Raw genomic sequence first — 25,448 nt, 5'->3', positions numbered from 1 at the left:
TCTAAATTTGTTTTCTAGGGTTTGAAAACCCATCCTGCGCAGACTGCAACACTAGGATACCAATATGGCAAAGACGACGCCCCGACTTTGTGGATGGACAACCTGTTCGCTAGCCATAGTCCAGCAGGAGGTAGTGGGCAGAACTCTAATATAACCACCAGAGTGATAGATATTGGCGAGGGAGCATTTTGGCCATTTAATTTGGACTCTACGTTTTTGAACTCTGTGAGTTGTATATGGACATTTGGAGGATTCATGGTACTTGGAAATTTATTTTGTTAGAATGATGTTGAACTCTAAGAATTGAGTGATTCTAAATCATAGTTGAATGATATATGAATGTGGCTAATATGTATCGAATTACTATTAATTATTTCCGATAACTTTATTAACTTCGATGGCCTACTCCCATGTCGTTGTCGTAGGTAAAACATTAATATCTAACGACTACCGTCAGAAATAATTTCACTTATTTCAACGGCCGTCGAAGTTAATACTATTATATCCGAAGGCCATAAGCCAGGTGGGATTCACGTTCACTAAACGTATGTGGACATTTATAAAATAATGTTATTTTCGATCGCTTAACACCGACGGTCAACCGCCGTCGGAATTTACTGTTGTGATACAGGACACGAACGAATGGGTCGCCCTCGTAGTAGGAGGGGGCCGGGCTCGCACTAATAAGTACAACCACCGAGCGGCAACTAATCCGACGACTCCGACTATTACAAAAGTCGTACTCGCGACTTGCTGGGCGCCTATCTCCTATTGGCAACATTCATGTACTCAGAATAGAACCGTAGCTCTTCACAATCACAGCTTTTCTTCGAAGGAAAGCAACAGAGATAGGAGGAGTAGGACGACGACGTACGAGACGAGAGACAGGGAAAACGAACTCTCGAGTCTTGCCGTTCGATCTCAGCCCTACGATGAAGCGATCGCCGCAGCATCCAATCCAAACGCACATCCGGAATCGATCGCAGCCGTGAGCCGTCGGCGGGTGTGTCTGGCTTTCACCATCGTCGTTCGTTCCAAACGGCATTGAAGGCACGGACCATCCAGAGATGTGACCCCGCCACCAAATGCATGCATATATCGTCTCTGCTATAAAAAACACCCACACGGATGCACCCCGCTGATCGATCACTGACCACGCACCGCACCGGCGGCGGGATCCTGATCCGCCTCTGCTCGCTGTGCTCGGCCGGCTCACCGCCGGGAGTGTCACCTGCGCATTTCTTTCAGAGTCGGTCGGCTTGCAAAGCAAAGGTGAGCTCACATATATACCATGTGTTTGGTTGCCCGCATATGAAGAGCCAGACTCTCCGTGTGCATTGACCACGGCTTGGCCTGTGTTTGGTTCGCTACATCTAGTCATACTGGCACGCATGCACCGATGCAATCTAGACTTATTTGTCTGCATCTAAAGATACGTAAAAATTGGTCGTACTCAGTGAAACAGGCTCATATGAGCTTGGCTACGCACGTCCAAACATCCAATCACACGGATAGAGATCTCTCGGCCTCTCTTCTCTGCTACAACTAGATAGCTAGCGCGCAATGCAATAAACACAAAAGCAGAAGGAAAACTGCAACTACGTACATGTCCTGCTGGTGGCCAGGTGTTCCTAGCCATTTATTTGTTTTGACATGTGCTGATGTGCAGAGACGATGGCGCCGACGACGACGCTCATCGTCACCGTGAACCTGGAATGCTGCCGCTGCAGCAGCAAGATCCAGAAGATCCTCTGCGGCATTCAGCAAGGCACGTACTCAGCTCGCCTAACATGCATCTCATCTTTCTCGTTCAGCTCAGGCTCCAGACTGTGAGGTTCTTCTGCTCGATCGATCGATGGACTTGTTCATATGCATGCCATGACAATATGACATGTTGTACTACAACAGAAGGAGAGTTCACCATCGAGAAGATCGTGTACGAGAAGGACAAGGTGTTGGTCACAGGCCCATTCGACGCCGACAAGCTGTCCTGCAAGCTGTGGTGCAAGGCGGGAAGGATCATCAAGGACATCCAGGTCGCCAAACCAAAAGACGAAAAGCCTAAAAACCCTTCATGCAAGCTGGTATACCCTTATTACCCTTGCTACCCTTTCCAGCTGTGCCCGCAGCAGCAGCCCGGTGCATGGCCCTGCAGCGGCGGCTGCCCACATCCTCACTGTGGGTGCCAGTCCAAGCCGCCGCCGCCGCCGGTTCCACCACCACCTCCACCTCCACCTCCGCCGCCCATGCCGCCGGCGTGCCAGTGCTCCACGTGGCCGTCGTGCTACTGCGGCGGCTACCCGCCGCCCATGCCGCCGTCGTGCCAGTGCTCCACGTGGCCGTCGTGCTACTGCGGCGGCTACCCGCCGCCCATGCCCTACCCGATGATCGTCTGCGATGACAGCCCGCCCTATGGCGCCTGCACCGTGATGTAATGCTGCTGCTACTCTTTTCCCTGCCGTAACAAATTAAAGCAGGGCCGGGGTCATATATCGCAGCCTGTATTCATGCCTACATATATACGAGAGCTAGCGGCTCTCCATTACCTAAAGAAAATGTTCTCCTGTGTATTTCATTGCCAGTACTGTATCAATTAGTATAGTTACCGGTGTGTACCATAAACCTCACGGCAGTTCATCAATTATATGTTGTTTTCCGCCCAGAATACTATATATGTTTCTAGGAATACATTTCTGAGATGCATTTTTTTCATCTATATATGCCGATGTATGTGTCAAATTAATACATGCATGCAGATCATAATCATGCTGCTATATACGAGACACACTCAAATTATGAAACATGTATATATATATATATATATATATATATATATATATATATATATATATATATATATATATATATATATATATATATATATATATATATATATATATATATATATATACACTGCTGGAAACGAGTGCTTTGTCGAGTGCCTGAAGCACTCGGTAAAGCCTTAAAAATACTCGGCAAAGACTTTACCGAGTGTCGCACTCGGCAAAGAAGGCTCGGCACACAGTGCATCGGCAAAGCCTTATTTGCCGAGTACTTTTCTTCGGACACTTGGCAAATAGGTTTGCCGAGTGCCAGACAGCACTCGGCAAAGAAAAGCAGCCGTTACGGCGCCGGGTGACGGAGACGGCGTCTTTGCCGAGTGTCCCGGTTGACACTCGGCAAAAGAGTTACCTTTGCCGAGTGTCTGCCCGACAACACTTGGCAAAGGTAACTTCTTTGCCGAGTGTCACCAGGGACACTCGGCAAAGAACCCGCCAGGGAGGGTCCCCATGTCAGTTCTTTGCCGAGTGCTAGGTACGGCACTCGGCAAAGCGTGCTTCTTTGCCGAGTGTCAGAGACATTATACTCGGCAAAGAACCTATACCGGTGCCTAGGTTTTGGTTCTTTGCCGAGTGCTATGGTCTTGACACTCGGCAAAGTGACCAATAGACACCTTTTTAATTTGTTTTCCCTATTCCATCAAAACAAACAAAAGATATCACATATACATCACATATATACATCACAGATATCATCACAAACATAAATATACAACACAAACATAAATATCCATCACAAACATAAGTGTTCAACACAAGTATCCAACACAAACATAAGTCTCATACGTCTCAAGCTCTGACATAAGTATCCAACACAAACATAAGTATTTAACACAAGTTTTGAAGTCTTCAAACACACAGACATAAGTATTCGACACTGAAAACATAAAACTCATGGAGGTGGGCGGTTGGTCTGGTGCTGCGTTGGGCTGAACCCTTCAGGAGGGTTGTTGGATGCGGCCCCAGATTGGCCCTGCACCGAGAAGAGATTGCATGTGTTATACCAGATGCATTACCAACATCTAACTACAATTTTTATACTCACAGGAGTATGGAACACAACAAGGTCAACTGCAGGGAACATTGGAGGTGGCGGAGCGAAACCCTATGACGCGCTAAGGCTCTGCATGTACTGGAACATATCTGCCATCCTCTGATCAGTCGCCGCCCGCTCCGCCATTATCCTCGCCTCCATCTCTTGACGTTCCCTCCTCTCTTGTTCTAGTTAGGTCTGTAATATTACAAGTCAACGTTATAGTAACTCAAAGAGAAGGTATATAACTCAAGGAATGACGAGTTACAAAAGCACTAACCTCGAGTTGCTGTATGCGAAGCTGTGAGCTGTCGTGCCGAGGTCGTATGGCTGGACTCGAGCCCGTGCTCCTTGCCCGCATTTGAGACAGAGTGGGAGTGGAGGACAAGTCGATTGCCCCGTCGGCAATCCAGTACCGTCCATGTCTCTTGCCTCCTCTGACCCCCCATGAGCACATCGGGGTCGATCGGCTCGGTGCTCAGATCATAATCTGGGCCATGGACCTCCTGCGCCATGGCGGTGTAGTCATGAAGGCGGTTGTAGACGGTGGGGTTGGTGTAGGCCTCGGGCCCGTCATCCGGGTTGTAGGTGACGTCGGACGCCGCCTTGCCCTTATGGGCCATAGCATAGGCCGAGAAGGTGGAGCAAGGCCGGCCACCATGTGACGCCGACTGCAAGAAAACCAACGAGATAGTTAGAAATAATATCTAATCCAGTGTTATATACCTAAATAAAAAAGAGGGCGTACCCATGCTTCGGCATATTGGCCCAGGCTCCGGCTGCCTTGGTGGTAGGAGGGACCTTGCATCATCATACGCCGTTCTCGGCTAGCGGTGTGTGCCTCGTCCCACTCAGCCAAACACCACCTATCCACCATCTACTCCCAGCACAGAGGATGTGCGGCGCACCAATGTGGAATCATCTACAAAGTAAACACGTAAAGTGCATATCAGAAAATAAAATAAAATTCATGCATGGAGTACTGGTACCAAACATGCATGACTTTACCTACAGGTACTGGTCCCTGGTCAACGACATGGTTCGGGCTTGAGTTTTGGTCACCCTCTCCCCAAGGACGGAGCCGTGGTAGGTGACGATGGCTTGGATTCGGGCCTCATAGTGCATGTCCACGATGAGCTTCTTATAGCTCGTGGTGGCCACCACATCCACCCTAGCCTCGTATCTAGCCTCGCATCTGAAGAAATCCTGCATACAAAAACGATGTATCCATACATTATTTCAAGAATTTGCAACGAATGCGACATATTTTACATTATACTAAGACTTACCCACAGCTCTTGCTTCACCCGCTCCGCCTAGCTTGTTATTGAATTCCCGGCCGTCCCGGTCTACTGCATCGGGGGCGACGGCGTAGTGGTCGAAGGTGAAGGCTGGGCCGCCTGTCCCGAAGTATGGGACGCTGAGGAAGATTCGCGGGACCGCACAGGTAGATGCTCCTCGAACCTGAGGCGCCAGAACCTGAGGCGTCCTGCTGCTGGTCGTCGTCGACCTGAGGCGCCGCCTGCTGCTGGACAAGGTCGTCCTGCTGCGCCACCTGCTGCTGGTCTGCCTCGTCCGCCGTCCTACTCCTCCTCCCCCTCCTCCTCCTACTCAGCCAATTACCGCCGACCATATTTGTCCAAAAACCTGCAATTAAGACTAAACAAATAAACACATATAAAAAGATAAATTAAAAACAGGTGCGAAATAAAAAGTCATATAGCATTACATCGATTAAAAATAATCTTCATATGTGTCGGGGTTAGCCGGATCATAACTCTCATCATCACGATCAACCATTTCAATCTCAACACCATCGGAAGACACAACCTCGTCATTAATGTCATTGCCTTCAAGGATTACTAAGTCATTATCATTTTGCACCTCATCATCCTCGTCATCAACAACCATTTTAATATCTAAGTCCATTCCGATAGCTTCGGTTAAGTCTATCTCAAATCGCCCTTCTAGCCCATCTTCTTGGAAGAACTCTCCATCATATGTGTCCGGGTCTAAGTTGTAATCTTCATCGTTAGGAACAGGTAACCTCCCGTGCGGCGATATACCTTATACACAACATCCCAACCCTTAAGATGTTCTTTCGTTTGGCACGCATATGGGAGATAATACACTTGTGTGGCCTATTGGGCCACGATATAGACATCGTCTCCTACTAAGGTGGAATCTTGTCGAATTTCGACTATCCCAAGATTAGAATGTGTCCGTCTCATCACTTGAGGGTCAAACCAATGACATTTGAATATCACTGGAGTAAGAGGTTTGGAACGATAAAAATTGAGCTCATATATTTCTTCGATTCGTCCAAAATAATCGACATTGTCAAGGCCGGGCGTAAAGACTCTAGAACATGTTGTTTTCCGATTGGGCTGACTTTTGTCGTAGTTTGTTGTGCGAAAACGGTATCCATTGACATCATACCCAGAATATTTCTTGACCATATAAGCAAAGCCGTTGGCTACTTGTCTCAACTCGACACTCATAGACGGATCTCTCCCCTGCAAGTATTCACAAGTTAAAAGACGCTAAATGGAGTTCAAAGACGTATCTCTTTTACAAACTAAGCACGTACCTTATGTTTGAACCAGGAAATGAAATCGGGCAACCCATTTCTCGCACCCTTTCTAAGAAGAGTGTCATATTCCTGTGGAGTGGGGTCCCTTGATTGACGCCGGAATTCATGAAGAAATTGTTCCATGTATGGCGTCACCTCTTTAAGGTTGGTCAATACTGTTGGAACTTGCTCTCACCGGCAAGAAGGCCAACAAGGGTGAACAGTGGTGACAACAGGGTTACGTGCTCGGGGGCAATAGCTCTGTTAATCTAGACTTTCACGGGCACTGTGCGGGGGTATTTATAGGTATCTGAGTGCCAACGCCTTGTGTTAAGGACGCATGTGCCCTCAGACACCTAGTTTATCCCCAGAATATTCCCATAAAGCAGGGTTACAAGCTGTAATTACAAGTATGCCTTTACAAGTTAGGCCCGTAATACAGAGGCGGCCACGCGGGGTCCGTTACAATGGGCCAGATAGCACGTGGGCCTTGGGACTGAACGAGGCCGCGCCGCGTGAAGACGTCGCCGCAGGCCTTCGTCTGTGTGCCGAATCCAGCGAAGGGTGTCCCTGCCCGTCTTGTCTCGCCATGCTTTGGTCTGGGCTTGGTATTTGTTTAGGGCCTGTAGGGCGAAGACCCGGTCTCCGTCAATGAGATCTTTTGAAGTTGGCTCGTCCACGTCGGGGACGGCTGACGGAACTGTACGCGGGGACCCATGCTTTATTTCTTGGGGGGTCATCGCCTCCGATCCGTATAGAAGGCGGAAAGGAGTGAACCCGGTTGCCCTGCACTCAGTTGTGTTTAACGCCCAGACTGCCTCCGGTAATAAATCGGTCCATCTGCCTTTTTTTTCATCGAGGAGCATCTTCTTGACAGCTGTGAAGATTTTCCCGTTGGCACGCTCCACGACCCCGTTGGACTGCGGATGATAGACTGAAGCGAAGGCAAGCTTGGTGCCGATGGAGAAGCAAAAATCCTTGAAATCTTGACTGTCGAACTGCTTGCCGTTGTCAACTGTTAGCTCGGACGGTACTCCGAAGCGGCAAACAACGTTCTGCCAGAAGAATTTTTGGGCAGTCTTGGATGCGATTGTGGAAACAGCCCTCGCTTCAATCCATTTGGTGAAGTATTCGACGGCTACGAAGGCGAACTTGAGGTTCCCCTGAGCGGTGGGCAGGGGCCCGACAATGTCCAGGCCCCAGCGCTGGAGAGGCCATGTATGGGCAATCAGCTTTGTATATTGCGAGGGGTTGCCTGACCGAGGAGAGAACTTCTGGCAGGCTTCGCAGGACCTTGTGACTCGATTTGCGGCGCAGATCATTGCAGGCCAGTAAAACCCTTGTCGGATCACCTTTGCAGCCAGGGCCCTTGGCCCCGCGTGCGAGCCGCACGTGCCACTGTGGACCTCGCGTAGGATTTGCATGCCTTCGGTTTCGGTGACGCATTTGAGCATTGGCTGACTGACCCCTTTCTTGTATAATTGGCCCTCGATCAGTGCGAAGTCCCGGCTTCGATGTCTGAGGCGCTTTGCCTCACTGACGTCGGTTGGATGATAGTACCCCTGTAGGAACAGGGTTATTGGTGCGCGCCAGTCTTCGGTCATGATTAGGTTGACTATACGGTGGCCCTCGCTATCATTAGTTATTTGGAGCCCTTCGGGGCTCCGGACGGCTGGCGTGCCGATCGTGTGAAAGAATACGTCGGAGGGCAGGGGTTCGCCCCTGGCGGCGGCCTTGGCTAATGCATCGGCCTCCTCGTTCTTGGCCCTGTCCACATGCTGCAGGGTGAATCCCTTGAACTGTCTCTCGAGACTTCGGATAGCCGCGAGGTATTGCATGAGCGCGGGGTCTTTTGCTGCATAGTCTTTCTCGACCTGGCCGGCAACTATCTTGGAGTCTGTTTTGATGATACATGTGGTGACTCCGAGGGCCCTTAGCTTGCGGAGGCCGAGGATAACCGCTTCATACTCTGCTATGTTGTTTGTACATTTGTCGGATTCCAGAGCGAAGCTGAGGCGTGCTGCATATCTGTGTTTGACTCCGGCTGGTGAGGTGACGACTGCAGCGACGCCTGCCCCCGCATGACACCATGCACCGTCGCAATGGATTGTCCATACCTTTTCTGTGGACGGGTCCGGCTGTGTTGCTGGCCCAGTCCAGTCGACGACGAAGTCTGCCAGGACTTGCGACTTGATAGATGTCCTGGGCTCGAAGCTGATGTGGTAGCCGGAGAGTTTGGCTGCCCACTTGGCAATCCTCACTGATGCCTCCGGGTTTCTGAATAGTTCGCCTAGCCCCCTGTCTGAGGTGACGCGGACCTTGAATGCTTCAAAGTAATGGCGCAGCTTGCGCGAGGACATGACAACTGCGTAGGCGATCTTCTCCAGCTCTGTCATGTTGCATTTGGACGGTGTCAGGACTTCGGAGACATAGTAAACAGGGCACTGTCTGACTGCGCCCTCGACTGTCTGCTCCTGTACCAGTGCTGCGCTGACCGCGTGCGGCGAAGCCGCGACATAGAGCAATAAGGGGAGCGAGGAGTCGGGGCTTGTTAGGATGGCCAGCTCCGACAGGTACTGTTTTAGTGAGGCGAAGGCCGCTGCTTGCTCCGGTCCCCAGGCGAAGTCCTTCGCGCCGCGGAGTGTTTTGAGGAAGGGGAGGCTTCGCTCGGCGGACCTGGAGATGAATCTGTTGAGAGCGGCCAACCTGCCTGTCAGGCGCTGGACGTCCCTAGCGGACTGCGGAGGCGACATATCGACGATGGCCTGGATCTTGGTTGGGTTGGCCTCGATGCCGCGGCGGGACACCAGGTAGCCCAATATCTTGCCCTGGCGAACACCGAAGACGCACTTTTCCGGGTTTAGGCGGAGTCGTGCATCTCGCATGTTCGCGAATGTCTCTGCCAGGTCGGCGAGATGGTCCTCCTTATTCTTGCTGGCGACGACGATGTCGTCCACATATGTAAATATATTTCTGCCGACCTGCCCTTCGAGTACTGTTTTGGTGAGTCTGGAGAAGGTGGACCCGGCATTTTTGAGACCCTCCGGCATTCTGACAAAGCAATAAGTGCCGAAGGGTGTTATAAAGCTGGTGCTAGCCTTGTCTTCCTCCTTCATGTATATCTGGTGATAGCCGGAGAAGCAGTCGAGGAGGGACATGACCTCGCATCCGGCCGCGCTATCGACTATTTTGTCGATCCGCGGCAACGGGAAATTGTCCTTTGGGCAGGCCTTATTGAGACTGGTGAAGTCTATGCACATGCGCCATTTCCCGCTTTTTTTCTGCACCATCACAACATTGGAGAGCCACGTGGGGTAAGCCACTGGCTCGATGAATTTAGCCTCCAGGAGGCGGTGCACCTCCGCCTTGGCGGCCTCTGTCTTTTCGTCTGACATCTTGCGAAGCCTCTGCTTTTTGGGTCGCACCGAAGGGTCAATTCCCAAGCTGTGCTCAATTATGGATCGGCTGACTCCGACCAGATCGAGGGCGGACCAGGCGAAGACATCTTTATTCTTGGCCAGGCAGCAGAGAAGTTTCTCTTCTTCAAGTGAAGTGAGGTCTTCGCTGATAGTGACTGTCTGCTTGGGCGTGGCCTGATCGAGGGGGACAGTCTTGGTCCCGTCTTGGCACTGCAACTGTGCCTTGTCGTGCTGCTTGTCGGTTGGGCTGGCCGGCGCAGGGACCTCGCGCTGGGTCGTGAGACAGTGTACGTTCCTCTGACCAGGCACGAAGTCCCGCTCTATGTTGCGCGCCGTCTGCTGGTTGCCGTAGATTGTGATGGCACCTAGCGGGCCTGGTATCTTCATACATAGGTACAACCCGTGGATGGCAGCTTCGAACTTATTGATGGAGCCCCGGCCCATGATGGCGTTGTATGGATATACCATGTCGACAATGTCGAAGGTTACTTGCTCACTTCGGGCATTGGGTGCTACACCGAAGGAGAGGGGCAACTCTATCTTGCCAACTGGAAAGGTGCCCTTGCCGCCGAAACCATACAAAGGGTTGTCCGAAGACTTCAGCAAGCTGTGGCTTATACCCATGCGGTCGAAGGCGTGCAGGAAGATGATGTCCGCCTGACTGCCGTTGTCGACTAGGACTTTGTGTAAGTCCCAGCCTGCCACGCTGCAATTGATGACCATAGCGTCAATGTGGGGGGCGCTGCGCAGATCGACGTCTCGTGCATCGAAGGTTAGCGATATGTGGGACCACTTCGTCTGCACGACTGGGCCAGTGACCGCGACATGGTTGATGCTGCGGTAGTGGTCCCGCTTCTGCCGCTTGGTGTCGAAGTCAGTGCTGGACCCCCCTGTTATCATGTGAATGACTCCGCGATATGGTTGATCGGCGAAGTCTTCCTGCTTTGGGGCATGGGGGATGTTTTGGTGTTGCTGGTGTGGTGGTGGGGGTGGAGGATGTACGATTTGTACTTCCTGATGGTGTTGGTAAGCGTGGTGCGGTGGATGCGGAGCGGGAGCGTGGATATATGGTGGAGGGGGTGGCTGGTAATTATGCGCGACAATTCTGGGATTGTCGGCTGGCTGCGCCCGCGCCATTCTGTCTCTGGTGGCCTTCGTCTCGGGGCAGTCTTTGGTTTGGTGGGCGCAGTCTTCGCCGTGGAAAAGGCAGTAGAACCGGCGCGGCGGCTGCGCTCGCCCTCGGCCCCTGCCACGAGCTCCATTTCCGCGGCCCTGGGGGGGATATTCCTGGCGACGAGGGGGGTCAGCAGCAGGCTGCTGGTTGGCGATGTTGTGCACTTGCTGTTGACTGCGGCCATCTCGACCGGAGTCTGGCTGCGGAGTCCTCGTCCACGTGCGGCTGGACTGCGGGGCATCTTTGGGCTTCCGCTGTGACTCAACCTTGCGCTGGTGGAGCTCTTCGGATTTGGCATATTTTTCAAAGAGCTGATATAGCTCCTGGAGGTTCCTGGGTGGATCTCTGATACAGTGGCTGTAGAGGACGCCAGCCCGAAGGCCACTGATGGCGTAGTGGATAGCAATTTGATCATCGACGGAGGGCAGTTGTGATTTGAGCGTTAAAAATTTTCGGTAATACTCCCGCAGAGTCTCCTTTTCCAGCTGTTTGCAAAGCGAGAGCTCGGCCAAAGCGTCGGTGTCTGGACGGTACCCTTGGAAGTTGAGAAGGAACTTGTCCCTGAGACTTCTCCACGAATCAATGGACAACGGAGGCAATCTGGTGAACCAGGTGAGTGCTGGGCCCTCTAGAGCGATGATGAAGGACTTCGCCATTGTGGCGTCGTCCCCTCCGGTGGATGCAATGGCGACTTGATAACTCATTATATACTGTGCCGGGTCGGTGCTGCCGTTGTACTTGGGATACGCCCCTGCTCGGAAGTTTGCTGGCCAAGGTGTCACTTGCAGGTGTGGCGCCAGGGGACTTCGCTCGTCGAGGTAGTTGACCCCTTGGAATGGCGCGCTGTGCTGGAAGGCGTAGTCATGCTGGGGGAAACGCGGGTTCTCCGGCTGCGCCCGGTGTTGCGGGGGTGGCTCTTGCTGTGGACCGAGGTGGCCTTCGCGCTGCATCAGCGCGATCTCGCGCTCGAGGTCTTGGGCCTTCTGCTCCTCGTCGTGTATCATTTGCCGCACCTTGGCTAGTGCGGACACACGCTGGCGCTTGGCCTCCAGTATCTCTTTCTGCCTCTGAAGGTTGCGGTTCTTGAGGCGCAAGGCGCGCAGCTGTAGCTGTTCTTCTGTTGAGACGCCGAGGACCTCGCCGTCCTCGGTGAGATCCGCGCCCTCCAGTGGGGCGAAGCCTGGGGGCGGCTGCGATTGTCCTTCGGGCCCGCAGGTGCGGAGGGTGTCGTCTTCGCAGGTGCGGGGAATATTGTCTTCGGTGAGCTCTTGGTGGGTGGATTGGGTGAGGGCGAGGGCCTTGCCCTTCCTTGCGGCAAGCAGTGCTGCCTTCGCAGCCTCGTCAGCTTTCGGGTTAGCTCTCTTGGGTGCCATCGCGGGTGGTTTGGTCGTAGCACGAACGGTGGGCGCCAAATGTTGGAACTTGCTCTCACCGGCAAGAAGGCCAACAAGGGTGAACAGTGGTGACAACAGGGTTACGTGCTCGAGGGCAATAGCTCTGTTAATCTAGCCTTTCACGGGCACTGTGCGGGGGTATTTATAGGTATCTGAGTGCCCAACGCCTTGTGTTAAGGACGCATGTGCCCTCAGACACCTAGTTTATCCCCAGAATATTCCCATAAAGCAGGGTTACAAGCTGTAATTACAAGTATGCCTTTACAAGTTAGGCCCGTAATACAGAGGCGGCCACGCGGGGCCCGTTACAATGGGCCAGATAGCACGTGGGCCTTGGGACTGAACGAGGCCGCGCCGCGTGAAGACGTCGCCGCAGGCCTTCGTCTGTGTGCCGAATCCAGCGAAGGGTGTCCCTGCCCGTCTTGTCTCTGTCAGACTGGCGGCTGCAGCGAAGGCCTCGAGCGAAGGGTGGCGTCTTTGCCTTCGCCCCAACAAATACGTATAGCATGATATGTCGCCACTCTTCATGTGTCAGGGTCCTGGTGGTCGAGCCACTTGCGCTTCTGAGTTGGCCTCGAAATATGCTAAGGTTCGATTCATTGTCGCCATCATTGTAACGAGGGGGTGGATTATGCACGCTCGACAGTTTGTTACCATAATAAGTTGTTGTGAAGTTTGAGACCTCCTCTAGAATGTATGCCTCTGCAATAGAAGCCTCGATTTTGCATTTATTTCTACATTTCTTTCGAATAGTCTTTAGACATCTCTCGATTGGATAGCACCAACGTCCCTACACGGGGCCCCCCCATTCGTGCCTCATAGGGGAGATGAAGAATCAAATAATGCATTGGATTGAAGAAGCCAGGTGGAAATATCTTCTCAAGCTTAAACAGTAACACGGGTGCCAATCTTTCCAAGTCTGCAACCACAGTCTGAGATAACTCTTTTGCACAAAGCTGACGGAAGAAATAGCTCAACTCTGAAAGCGCTAGCCAGACATGCTCAGGGACATAGCCTCGAACCATCGCAGGAAGAATCCGTTCAATCCATATGTGGAAGTCATGACTCTTCATCCCTAAGGCTCGCATAGTAGATAAGTTCACCCCCTACTCAGGTTAGCTGCATACCCATCAGGAAACATCAACATCTTGATCCACTGAAATACTTCCTTCCTCTGGGCCCTGCTTAGGACGAAATCGGCCTTAGGCCTTCTCCACGTCTTTCCGCCACTTGGCGGCTTCATCTCTAGGTTTGGTCTATCACATAACGTTGCCAGATCCACTCTTGCCTTCACGTTATCCTTTGACTTATCAGGAATGTCCATAATTGTTGCCCACAGTGCCTCGACAACATTCTTTTCAGTGTGCATCACGTCAATGTTGTGTGGAAGGAGCAGGTCGTCATAATAGGGGAGCCGAGTCAAGCCAGACTTATGTGTCCACATATGCTGCTCACCATATCCCCACAAAACCACCTTCTGTATTGGCCACGAGCCCATCTATCTGTTGACGAATTTCGGCACCAGTCATTATTGCAGGTGGACGGTCTGTCACTACGACACCTTTCGTAAAGTTCTTGATGTCTAGGCGGAATGGATGGTCAGCAGGGAGAAATTGTCGATGTTTATCGAAGGATGAATATTTGCCACCCTTTTTCAACCAAATGAACCTGAGAGCTTCCTTGCAAACTGGGCATGGGAACTTACCGTGAACACACCAGACGCAGAATAGCCCATACGCCGGTAAGTAATGCATGGAGTACTGGTACCAAACATGCATTCTGAAGTTTGTCTTCGTAGCTCGGTCATACGTCCATACCCCTTCCTCCCAGGCACGTACCAATTCATCGATCAAAGGCTCCATGTACACGCCCATTTTATTTCCCGGGTGTCCGGGAATTATCAATGACACAAATATATTGTGCCTTTGAAAGCACACACCAGGGGGGAGATTGATTGGGATAACAAACACGGGCCAACATGTGTACGGGGCAGCGCTCATTCCATAGGGATTGAACCCATCTGTGGCCAACGCAACACGTACATTACGAGCCTCTTCGGCTTTCTTATGGTGAATGGCATCAAAGTGTTTCCATGCTTCACCATCAGATGCGTGCACCATCTTGTCAGGATTGTATCGTTTTCCATTTTTGTGCCATGTCATCTGTTTTGCGGATTCCTCTGTCATGTACAGACGCTGGATCCTCGATACGAACGGAAGGTGCCGTAGGATTGTCAAGGGGATGTCGAGCTACCTCTTCTGTCTATCACGAGAGTCTACCTCCATGAACCTAGACGATTTACACTTGGGACAGTACTTTGCCTCCGCATATTCTTTCCTAAATAGCACGCAGCCCTTCGGACAAGCATGAATCTGCTCATACGTCATCTTGAGTGCACGAAGGAGTTTCTGTGCCTCGTACATGATCTTTGGCAGAACGTGATCATCCAGAAGCAGGCTCCCAATAACCGTCAACAAACCATCGAATGCGTCTCTACTCATGCTGTACTGCGACTTGAACGCCATTACACGCCCAATGGCATCCAGTTGAGAAACCTTTGTCTGCCCGTGAAGGGGCTTCTGTGCCGCGTCGAACATGTCGTAGAACGCCTTTGCAGTCGGCTCTGGCTTGTCATCCATACATCCTCCCGTGTACTGTGCCTCCTGATAGTCGTTCAACATATCCGCTACCCCTGCATCCGCGTCATAATCCTCGACACGTTGTCTCAACACCTCCTCTCTCGTACGATGCGCTTCACCATGAAATATCCACCGAGTATAGCCCGACGTAAATCCATTCTTCCAAATATGTTCTACCATGGCCTTCTTTGGTTTTCTTTTCCTGTTGGCACATTTGCTGCACGGGCATGGGACTAGACTCGCTCCTTTAGCAGCTTCGCCATATACCTGTTCCATGAAATCATCGGTCTTTCTAATCCATTTAGTGGTGACATCGTTCCTTCCTCTACGGCTCGTGTACATCCACTCATGGTCCTCCATCCTCTAACAGAAGCCTAGCAACAGAAAATTTCGGCAGCACCTCCCCTGCACGGGGAGGTTTCGAAATCCTGCAAATAAAACTATCAGCACGATGGCTGACATCCACACATAATTCAACGGCACGATGGCCGGCAATCAACAATACTACATATTAACCTAATCATACACGTATATAATTAACTCAATATTAAAACTAATCATTTCATATAAATCATACACATAGAACATAAAGCAATCAATTACCTTGGAGGTTTGGTCGCAGGCGAGACGACGGGGCGCGGGCGAGACGACGGGTCGCGGGCTAGACGACGGGTAGCGGGCGAGGCGCCGAGCGGGCGAGGGCATGGCGGGGGAACAGAGGGCGCGGGCGAGGGGCACGGCGAGGGACACATCGGCGCGGGCGCGGACACGGCGAGCGCAGCGGGCGCGGGTGAGGGGCACGGCTAGGGGCACGGCGGCGCGGGCGCGGGTGAGGGGCACGGCGGGCACGGCGGGCGAGGGGCATGGCGGCGCGGGCGCGGGCGTGGTGGGCGAGGGGCACGGCGGCGTCGGCGTGGGCACGGCGGGCGCGGGCACGGCAAGCGCTGCGGGCGCGGATGAGGGGCATGGCGGCGCGGCGGTGGGCAGGGGCGTGGTGGGCGAGGGGCGAGGGCGTGACGACGGTGAGGGTGCGGCGGCGGCGCGTGAGAGTGAGAGAGAGAGAGAGGAAGAAAGCACTAACAGTTGGTATGTATGCGTGCTTTGCCGAGTGCCCGTGATCTGGCACTCGACAAAGATTTTTTTTTAATTTTAAAATACGTTTTGCCGAGTGCCAAATCGCTGGCACTCGGCAAAGCAGTCTTTGCCGAGTGTCCCCTGGACGACACTCGGCAAAGATTCTTTCATTATTCTTTGCCGAGTGCCACACAGCTGACACTCGGCAAAGCCTACTTTGCCGAGTGTCAACCAGCTCGACAAAGTATTTTTTTATTTTCCCAACCAAATTTTTTGTGTTGTGTTCCTACACGATGTAGACCTACATGTACTATTTTGGGACAATTATAACTGTGTTTTCAATAGCTAGTAGATTTAGTTCGTTTATTTGGATTTCTTCGGAAAATTCAGATTTAAACTGCAGGTCACTCGAAACTTGGAAAACCGTGCATGCAAAAATGATATCCATGCTACTTAGCACAAGTTACAACTGATTTCAGGAGCGGACCGGAAACTTCGAGCACCATGTTCACTCAACATGGACGTGAACTTGCCATCCAGCTGTTTAAATTTTTTATAAAATACAAACAAACTCAGAAAATCATAAAACTTGTCCACATGTTATAATATCACATGTAGAGGCTGTGATAAAAAATTTAGAATGTTTGGAGAGAGTTGTGAGATAGTATGTGTAGAAATCTAAGAGAACTACATATGAAATCATAGAGTTTTAATGTGGATCTATTAGGTTTATACATATAGTGTGTCACAGCTTTCTCGAATTTTTTTTAAAATTTTTATCATGTGGTTACCGTGTGTGTTTACCATGTGTGTTTGGTTAAACTTCTCTTTCATGTTTGTAACGCTGTTTTCGCCTTTCTTTGAAATTAGTCCGGATAAAATAACTTCTCGGTACAATCTGTTCTTGAGCTCCTCACACGCCGCCGTTGACTTTTTCCAAAAAAATATACCACTCATCTTATTAAAGAAAAATGGTGAGTTATCATTTATTTTGTTATGATTTGTTTTATTACTCAAGGTCATCCTGACTTAAAATTTTATATTTTCGAATAACTGTTTTGAACGGATCGGCAGTATAATTCACTCGGTAAAGCTAAAAAATACTAGCTTCTTCCAGCTTTGTCTCTGCTATCTTCCCTAACAAAATGTTTCACCACAATATTTATGGTGAAGCTGCTTTATATATAGAACCGAAGCCAAAAAAAACCTGATTCACTAGTAAAGCTGACATATATATATGCCAAATAGATCTTTAGGGGTTTGTTTAGTAGATCTTCTCCACCCGCGCTTCATCGGCAGCTCCACACCTTCACCATGCATGCACCGTCAGCAGCTGGTGATGGCCGGAATGGGTGCAAGGTACTTGTTGTAAATTTAGAGAAATAAGTAACATGCTTTCTTCAGATTTAAATAAATTAAATATTCTAATTTCGAATAAAATAAGCATATAACTCAGATAAATGCCATATATAATTATTACAGCAATGAACAGTAGCAATTCTAGAACATGTAAACATGTAAAATAGCATCTCAGGTCCATCTTATAATTAAACATGGCTTGCAGATGAAAAAGACACATTAAACAAATAAACATAATTGTTTATCTTAAACTCTTGCTCTCAAAATAGTGGGTTGCTATGATAAACAACCCTCCAACGCTAAAAGGTGATCAGAGATCCTCGACTAACGTGACAGTCATATCTTACCAAATCAGGGTTTTATATCAGATGTAATAAGCCTAATAATCAAATGTAAATACTAATAGTAAGGAGCTGTGTACTAAATAAAATAACATAATTTGACACAGGTAAACAACCTCAACAAAGAGAGATTTAATTAGGCACAAATAATATCAATGCTGAAAATGACAATACACTAAAACCCAGACTGCCACGTTGTCTCACTACACCGCTATCATCATCGAGCACACAAATCCGCCTACAACAGTGCAATCACACCCAAGTAATTAATACTAGCAGATTGCACAAAATTAAACAGCAAATAAAGTGAAGCAACGAATAACTCACAGCACGTAGATTGTCTACGTGGGAAGACCAGCTCAGCGAACACAAGGTTCTGTCCCAGAAAACCAATTCCGCCGCCCACGTCCGGGCCTGCACGGCAGGAGGTTGACGGAGATACTAGAGCCGCTGCCGGAGCCGAGGGAGACGTCCACGGCACCAGCCCGAGAAGACGAACACCGCGCAGCAGGGAGCCCAGGCACCAGGCAACGGTGGACAATAATCAGAACAGACAGAGCACCACACAGGTGCACTGGTGAGACAAGTAGACAACGGAGCGCAGGAGAACCTCGCTGCGCACAAGCAGTGCCACCTCCACCTTCTTCCACCAGCAGGATTAACACCAGAACACCAAGAATCGAAGGAATCGATCCAAATCGTGACTGGAACCGAGAGGAGGAATAGGAACAGAGAGCTGGGATTTTGGCGAGTGCTTGAGCAGGGAGCAAGTCTCCATATTTCAAGAGCCGAGGGAGAAGCGGTTGCAGAGTGAGGGCGTAGAGATCGGCGAGAGCTGAACAACCGGCCCCTGCACGCTACCGCCAGCACCCACGATCCCCTGCTCGCTCGCTCGCTCTCTGGTACGCACCCCTCCGTGCCCTACGCTCGCTTCTCTCTTGCCGGCTGGCCTTGCTGGGCTGCTCGGCCAAGCAGCCTGGTAGCGGCCCAGCTGGCTGGCCATTTTTTTTAAATTCATTTCTTATATTTTCCAATAAAGAAAATAAAGGGAAAACCCCTCAAATGAACAGCAATCCCCACCATTTTCACTCTTATTTTTTGATCAATGTCATTGAGCTCCCGTACTATTTATATACCACTTTTCGGCAGAGGTACTTGTTAGGTTTGAACCAAAGCCTATCCCAGTGTACTCCAACCCTGCACGAGTAAGCGGAGGACTACGCCTTGATCCACAAACCCTAGTGTGAGAATCTTCGCACAAAAGGCACATAGTACTATGCAGATTATCTGCTTCTCTTACGGGGTAGGGCGTTACGGTCATGCCCTTTAATATCTATTCATGAACTCACTAGAGAGAAAACCCCATTCTCTCCCGGACTGCGACCCCACAGTCAGCTCATATAGGTGAAATCATTAAGGAAATTCTGTAGGACAATTTCCCTGCTTATAGCATTGACTTCATTAAGAGCATATCGCTCAACCTGCCATACAGACAGAGCACATCAGCTAATGAGACTCTTTGACTTTTGTGCTCTTGGTTCCATAGTGCTTCGTTTCCTGGAGCCTGGATCTCGGGATCTCTGGTCACACAGGACAGTTATCCGCAGTTGAAACCGCTAACAGGGTACGAGTCCCATTCCCATGCACGCTGCTTGGATTGGCTTTTGAGCCAGTCCTTTGGTGAAAGGATCAGCAAGGTTCCTTTCAGACTTGATGTAATCTACTGTTATTACACTCGTCTCTCTAGCATGCCGACATGAATCAAGTCGTCTTCTGATATGCCTCGAGGATTTTTGGTTGTCCTTTCTACTGTTCACTTTCAGCAACACAGATGTGTTGTCACAGTATACTAGGACAGCCGGTATCGGCTTTGCTAGCATTGGAAGGTCTGACAACAGGTCTCTCAACCATTCAGCCTCCAATGCTGGTGAATCAAGTGCAACTAATTCAGCCTCCTTGGTGGAACGTGTCGACACTGATTGTTTAGACGATCTCCATGACACGGCCCCACCAGCTAAAGTGAACACATAGCCACTTGTAGACTTCATTTGATCTGAGTCAGAGATCCAGTTTGCATCACTGAATCCTTCAAGCACTAACGAAAATTCGGTATATTTAATACTAAGATTCATCGCTCCCTTCAAATACCGAAGCACTCTATACAAGGCTACCCAGTGTCTATCTCCTGGACTGGCCGAATAACGAGCCAGTCTGCATACTGCATATGAGATATCTGGTCTAGTTGCACTGCTCAGGTACATGAGAGATCCGATGATCTGCGAATATAGTAGCTGGTTCACAGGCTCGCCTTCATATTTACTGAGCGTGTAGGATGGATCATAGGGCGTGGTGACTGGTTTACAGTCCATATGTCCAAAGCGAGTTAGGACCTTTTCCACATAATGGGATTGTGACAAAGTAATCCCATCCTCACCCTTTATCAGCTTGATGTTCAGTATAACATCAGCTTCACCCAAGTCCTTCATATCAAAGTTCTTGGAGAGGAATATTTTTGTCTCCATGATAGCCTCCAAATCGGTCCCAAATATCAATATGTCATCAACGTATAAACACATGATGACACCTTTGCCCCCAGAGAAGCGATAATACACACACTTGTCGACTTCGTTTACACAAAACCCAACAGTGGTCAGAGTATTATTAAACTTCTCATGCCATTGTCTGGGAGCTTGCTTCAGACCATATAAGGATTTAATCAAGCGACACACTTTGCTCTCTTGTCCTTTAACCACAAATCCTTCTGGTTGCTGCATATAAATTTCCTCTTCCAGCTCTCCATTTAGGAATGCTATCTTTACGTCCATTTGATGGACAAGAAGTTTATAAGCAGCTGCCAGCGCTAAAAGCACACGGATTGTGGGCAATCGAGCCACCGGAGAATAAGTATCAAAATAATCCTCCTCTTTCTTCTGAGTAAAACCCTTAGCCACAAGACGGGCCTTGTACTTTTCAATAGTACCATCGGGTCTCCTCTTCCTCCTAAAGATCCATTTGCAGCCCACAGGCTTGCAACCAGCTGGGAGATCAGTTATCTCCCAAGTTCCGTTCGAGATGATTGAATCCATCTCGCTACGGACAGCCTCCCTCCAGTACTCTGCATCCGGAGATGTATATGCCTCTGTGAGGGAGCGTGGTTCTTCATCCACTAGATAAATAATATAATCATCACCCAGAGACTTTTCAGTCCTTTGTCCCTTACTCCTCCTTAACTCCAAATCTGGAGTCTGGTCATGGACACTCGAGGGCAGAGAATATGTCCGAGATGGACCATCTGGGGCTACTACTTCCTTATCCCGCATAGGGAAGATGCTCTCAAAGAATGTCACATCCCGAGACTCCATTATTACATTTACAGCGATTTCGCTTGTCTCGGAATGGACCACTAGAAATCTATAAGCTGCATTGTTATGTGCATAACCCAGGAAGACACAGTCTACGGTCTTAGGGCCTAGCTTTCTCTTCTTCGGCAATGGGACATTCACCTTTGCAAGGCAGCCCCAAGTTCGAAGATGCGAAAGATCTGGCTTCCTTCCTTTAAATCCTTCATAGGGCATGACCTCACGGTTGAGAGGCGGCACCCTGTTCAGGACATAGCATACTGTGAGTACTGCCTCACCCCACCAGATGTCAGGCATCCCCGAACTTTGCAACAAAGCATTAGCTAAGTCACACACCGTTCGGTTCTTCCTTTCAGCTACCCCATTTGACTGAGGTGAATATGGAGCGGTGGTTCCATGAATGATTCCACAATCTTTGCAGTACTCATAAAAAAGGTTGGAAAGGTATTCACCTCCTCTATCAGACCGCAGCCTTTTAATTTTCTTGTCTAACTAGTTTTCAACTTCAGTCTTATAGATCTTAAAGTGTTCTAGTGCCTCATCTTTAGTTCTGAGTAAGTAAATATAACAGAACCTGGTAGCATCATCTATCAAGGTAAGAAAGTATCTTTTACCACCTTTTGTGATTATACCATTCATCTCACAGATATCTGAGTGAATTAGTTCTAAAGGAGTGGTACTTCTGCCTTCAACCGTATGAAACAGTTTTCTAGGCTGCTTAGCTTGCACACAAATACCACATTTTACACCTTTAACATGTTTATATTCAGGAATTAAAGACATGTCACTTAATCTCTTAATGGCCTCAAAATTCACATGACACAAACGGGAATGCCATATATTATTAATGGAATCGTTATTACATACCACATTAACATGGTAAGAAGAATGATTATTCAAAACAGAAAGACGGAACAAAACGCCTGACTCATATGACTTTCCAACAAAAGTACCAAACTTAGACAGGACCATTTTATTAGACTCAAACACTAATTTGAGACCCTGTCGACATAGCAGCGACACTGATATGAGGTTCCGGCTCATCGATGGCACATAGAGTACGTCCTTCAGCACGAGCGTCTTTCCTGAAGTTAACTTCAGGTAGACCTGTCCAGTACCTCGAACTGCTGCCAGAACACCATTTCCCATGAAGACTGGTGCGCTGCTGAATCCCTGGAATGAAGAGAACATGGATCGATCAGCACAAATATGAACAATAGCACCGGAATCCATCCACCAGTCATCTGATGGACTTGCCATAAAGCCTGAGGTGCATACCCTGGGGTGGAGTTAACCACCATGTTCCCTTCTTTGCGCTGAGGTGGAGGACCTTTTCCCTTCCTAAGTTTGCACCTCCGAGCTGTATGCCCGGAGACACCACAAACATAGCAGATAAAGTCCTCCTTTTTCTTCTTCATCTTTTTGGACTTAGGTTGGTTCATATTCTTCTGTGGAGAGTTCTTCTTCTTCTTCTGGAATTTTCTATCTCCACCCTTCTCAACAACGTGAGCCTGGAGTTGCTGGGATGGCTTGTTACTGGACCTTGCACGCTCTTCCACATTAATCGCAGCTGACAACTCAGTGAGAGTCATTTGCTTCTTCATGTGGCGGCGTGAAGTCACAAAGTCTCGCCAAGAAGGCGGGAGCTTTGCCAGTATTGCATTCACCTGAAAACTGTCTAATAGGACGCAGCCATATTGGACCAAGTCCCTAACAAGGAGTTGAATCTCCTGTAGCTGCTCCATAACAGACCTTCCCTCAACCATTTTATAGTTAAGGTAGTTTTCCGTTGTGAATGACTCATTGTCATTGTCAACTTCAGAGAACTCGTTCTCAAGTTCAGTCCATAGACCCTTAGCGGAGGTAAAACCAGAGTACACATCAAATAAGCGGTTCGACAAGACGTTCAGCAGACGAGACAAGCATGCCTCATTGGCTTCGTCCCACTTGGCATTCTCCGCTAGTGCGGCGGCTTTCGCTGCATCATCAGAATCATCTGATGCAGCCTGGGGAACAGCCGACGTCACTACCCAAAATAATTTTAGGTCAGTGAGCCACATGCGAGTCTTAATCTGCCAGCGCTTAAAGCTTGCGTCGTCGAACGCTTCAGGCTTAATGACATCAGAACTGGAGGCCATTATACGATTTGGTTTTCTGGATTGTTGTAAATTTAGAGAAATAAGTGTCATGCTTCCTTCAGATTTAAATAAATTAAATATTCTAATTCCGAATAAAACAAGCATATAACTCAGATAAATGCCATATATAATTATTGCAGCAATGAACAGTAGCAATTCTAGAACATGTAAACATGTAAAATAGCATCTCAGGTCCATCTTATAATTAAACATGGCTTGAAGATGAAGAAGGCAGATTAAACAAATAAACATAATTGTTTATCTTAAACTCTTGCTCTCAAAATAGCGGGTTGCTGTGATAAACAGCCCTCCAACGCTAAAAGGTGATCAGAGATCCTCGACTAACGTGACAGTCCTATCTTACCAAATCAGGGTTTTATATCAGATGTAATAAGCCTAATAATCAAATGTAAATACTAATAGTAAGGAACTGTGTACTAAATAAAATAACAGAATTTGACACAGGTAAACAGCCTCAACAAAGAGAGATTTAATTAGGCACAAATAATATCAATGCTGAAAATGACAATACACTAAAACCCAGACTGTCACGTTGTCTCACTACACCGCTATCATCATCGAGCACACAAATCCGCCCACAACAGTGCAATCACACCTAAGTAATTAATACTAGCAGATTGCACAAAATTAAACAGTAAATAAAGTGAGGCAACGAATAACTCACAACACGTAGATTGTCTATGTGGGAAGACCAGCTCAGCGAACACAAGGTTCTGTTCCAGAAAACCAATTCCGCCGCCCACGTCCGGGCCTGCACGGCGGGAGGTTGACGGAGATACTAGAGTCACTGTCGGAGCCGAGGGAGACGTCCACGGCACCAGCCCGAGAAGACGAACACCACGCAGCAGGGAGCCTAGGCACCAGGCCACAGTGAACAATAATCAGAACAGACAGAGCACCACACAGGTGCACTGGTGAGACAACGGAGCACAGGAGAACCTCGTTGCGCACAAGCAGTGCCACCTCCACCTTCTTCCACCAGCAGGATTAACACCAGAACACCAAGAATCGAAGGAATCGATCTAAATCGTGACTGGAACCGAGAGGAGGAATAGGAACAGAGAGCTGGGATTTTGGCGAGTGCTTGAGCAGGGAGCAAGTCTCTATATTTCAAGAGCCGAGGGAGAAGCGGTTGCAGAGTGAGAGCATAGAGATCGGCGAGAGCTGAACAACCAGCCCCTGCACTCCGCCGCCAGCACCCACGATCCCCTGCTCGCTCGCTCGCTCTCTGGTACGCACCCCTCCGTACCCTACGCTCGCTTCTCTCTTGCCGGCTGGCCTTGCTGTGCTGCTCGGCCAAGCGGCCTGGTAGCGGCCTAGCTGGCTGGTTATTTTTTTAATTCATTTCTTATATTTTTCAATAAAGAAAATAAAGGGAAAACCCCTCAAATGAGCAGCAGTACTTCCGTACAGCATCATTCACGAGCAAGAACGAGAGTCTGGCGACGCGCGGTGCAGAATGGGAGCGCATAGGCCAACGATATGGCGCAACGCGGGGATGGTCACCGACGACCAAGTTGCACCATGATAGCTTCACTACAACAGAATAGGCAATTACGTTGAAGCATCATTGTCAATGTCAAGTGTGCTTGCAGTTGACTACTAATCACTATCGGGTGGTAAGGCAATTATGCATGAAGATTGGCATGAATCAAATTACGCGGTACGGTAGTGGTAGCGTATATCTCTGTCAGTTAAACCGTCGACCCAACAGTGATATTGATACGAGATAAAGCTACGGCACAAGATCATCTGAAAAACTAAAAAAATTGATTTCAATTTTTTGTTTTTTACTGGCGGTTTTTTTAATAAATCTGTTAGTAGAAATCATGCACTTTTATTGTCAGTTTTCTTAAAAAACTGTCTATAAAAATATATTTTTTACTAGCGCTTTTTTAATAAAACTGTTAGCGGTGGTTCATTGAGTCAGACGAGCCAATTTATTTTACTGACGTTCGGTAACCAAAACCGTCTGTAAAAATTAGGTACTACAACATGCATAGATCTTTTTTATACTAGTGGAGTACATCATCACCGGTGGTTTATGCTTACAACTAGCAGTGATATGTTCCTACCGTGTGTCAA

General features: G+C 49.1%; 1 protein-coding gene across 1 annotated transcript; it reads left to right on the top strand.

The window, feature by feature from the left end:
* Window positions 1–1,140: 1,140 nt before the first annotated feature.
* Window positions 1,141–2,662, top strand: LOC100286192 (extensin). The gene is given in 3 exon segments (NM_001159080.1): window positions 1,141–1,272; window positions 1,670–1,768; window positions 1,909–2,662. Coding segments are annotated over 2 exon segments (621 nt in total). The 5' UTR covers window positions 1,141–1,272; window positions 1,670–1,674; the 3' UTR covers window positions 2,436–2,662.
* The last annotated feature ends 22,786 nt before the right edge of the window (window positions 2,663–25,448 follow it).

The sequence above is a fragment of the Zea mays genome, chromosome 10, assembly GCF_902167145.1.
Source record: "Zea mays cultivar B73 chromosome 10, Zm-B73-REFERENCE-NAM-5.0, whole genome shotgun sequence".
Lineage (NCBI taxonomy): Eukaryota > Viridiplantae > Streptophyta > Magnoliopsida > Poales > Poaceae > Zea > Zea mays.
The sequence above is the reverse complement of the archived record's forward strand: the minus strand, read 5'-3'. Positions and strand labels throughout refer to the sequence as shown.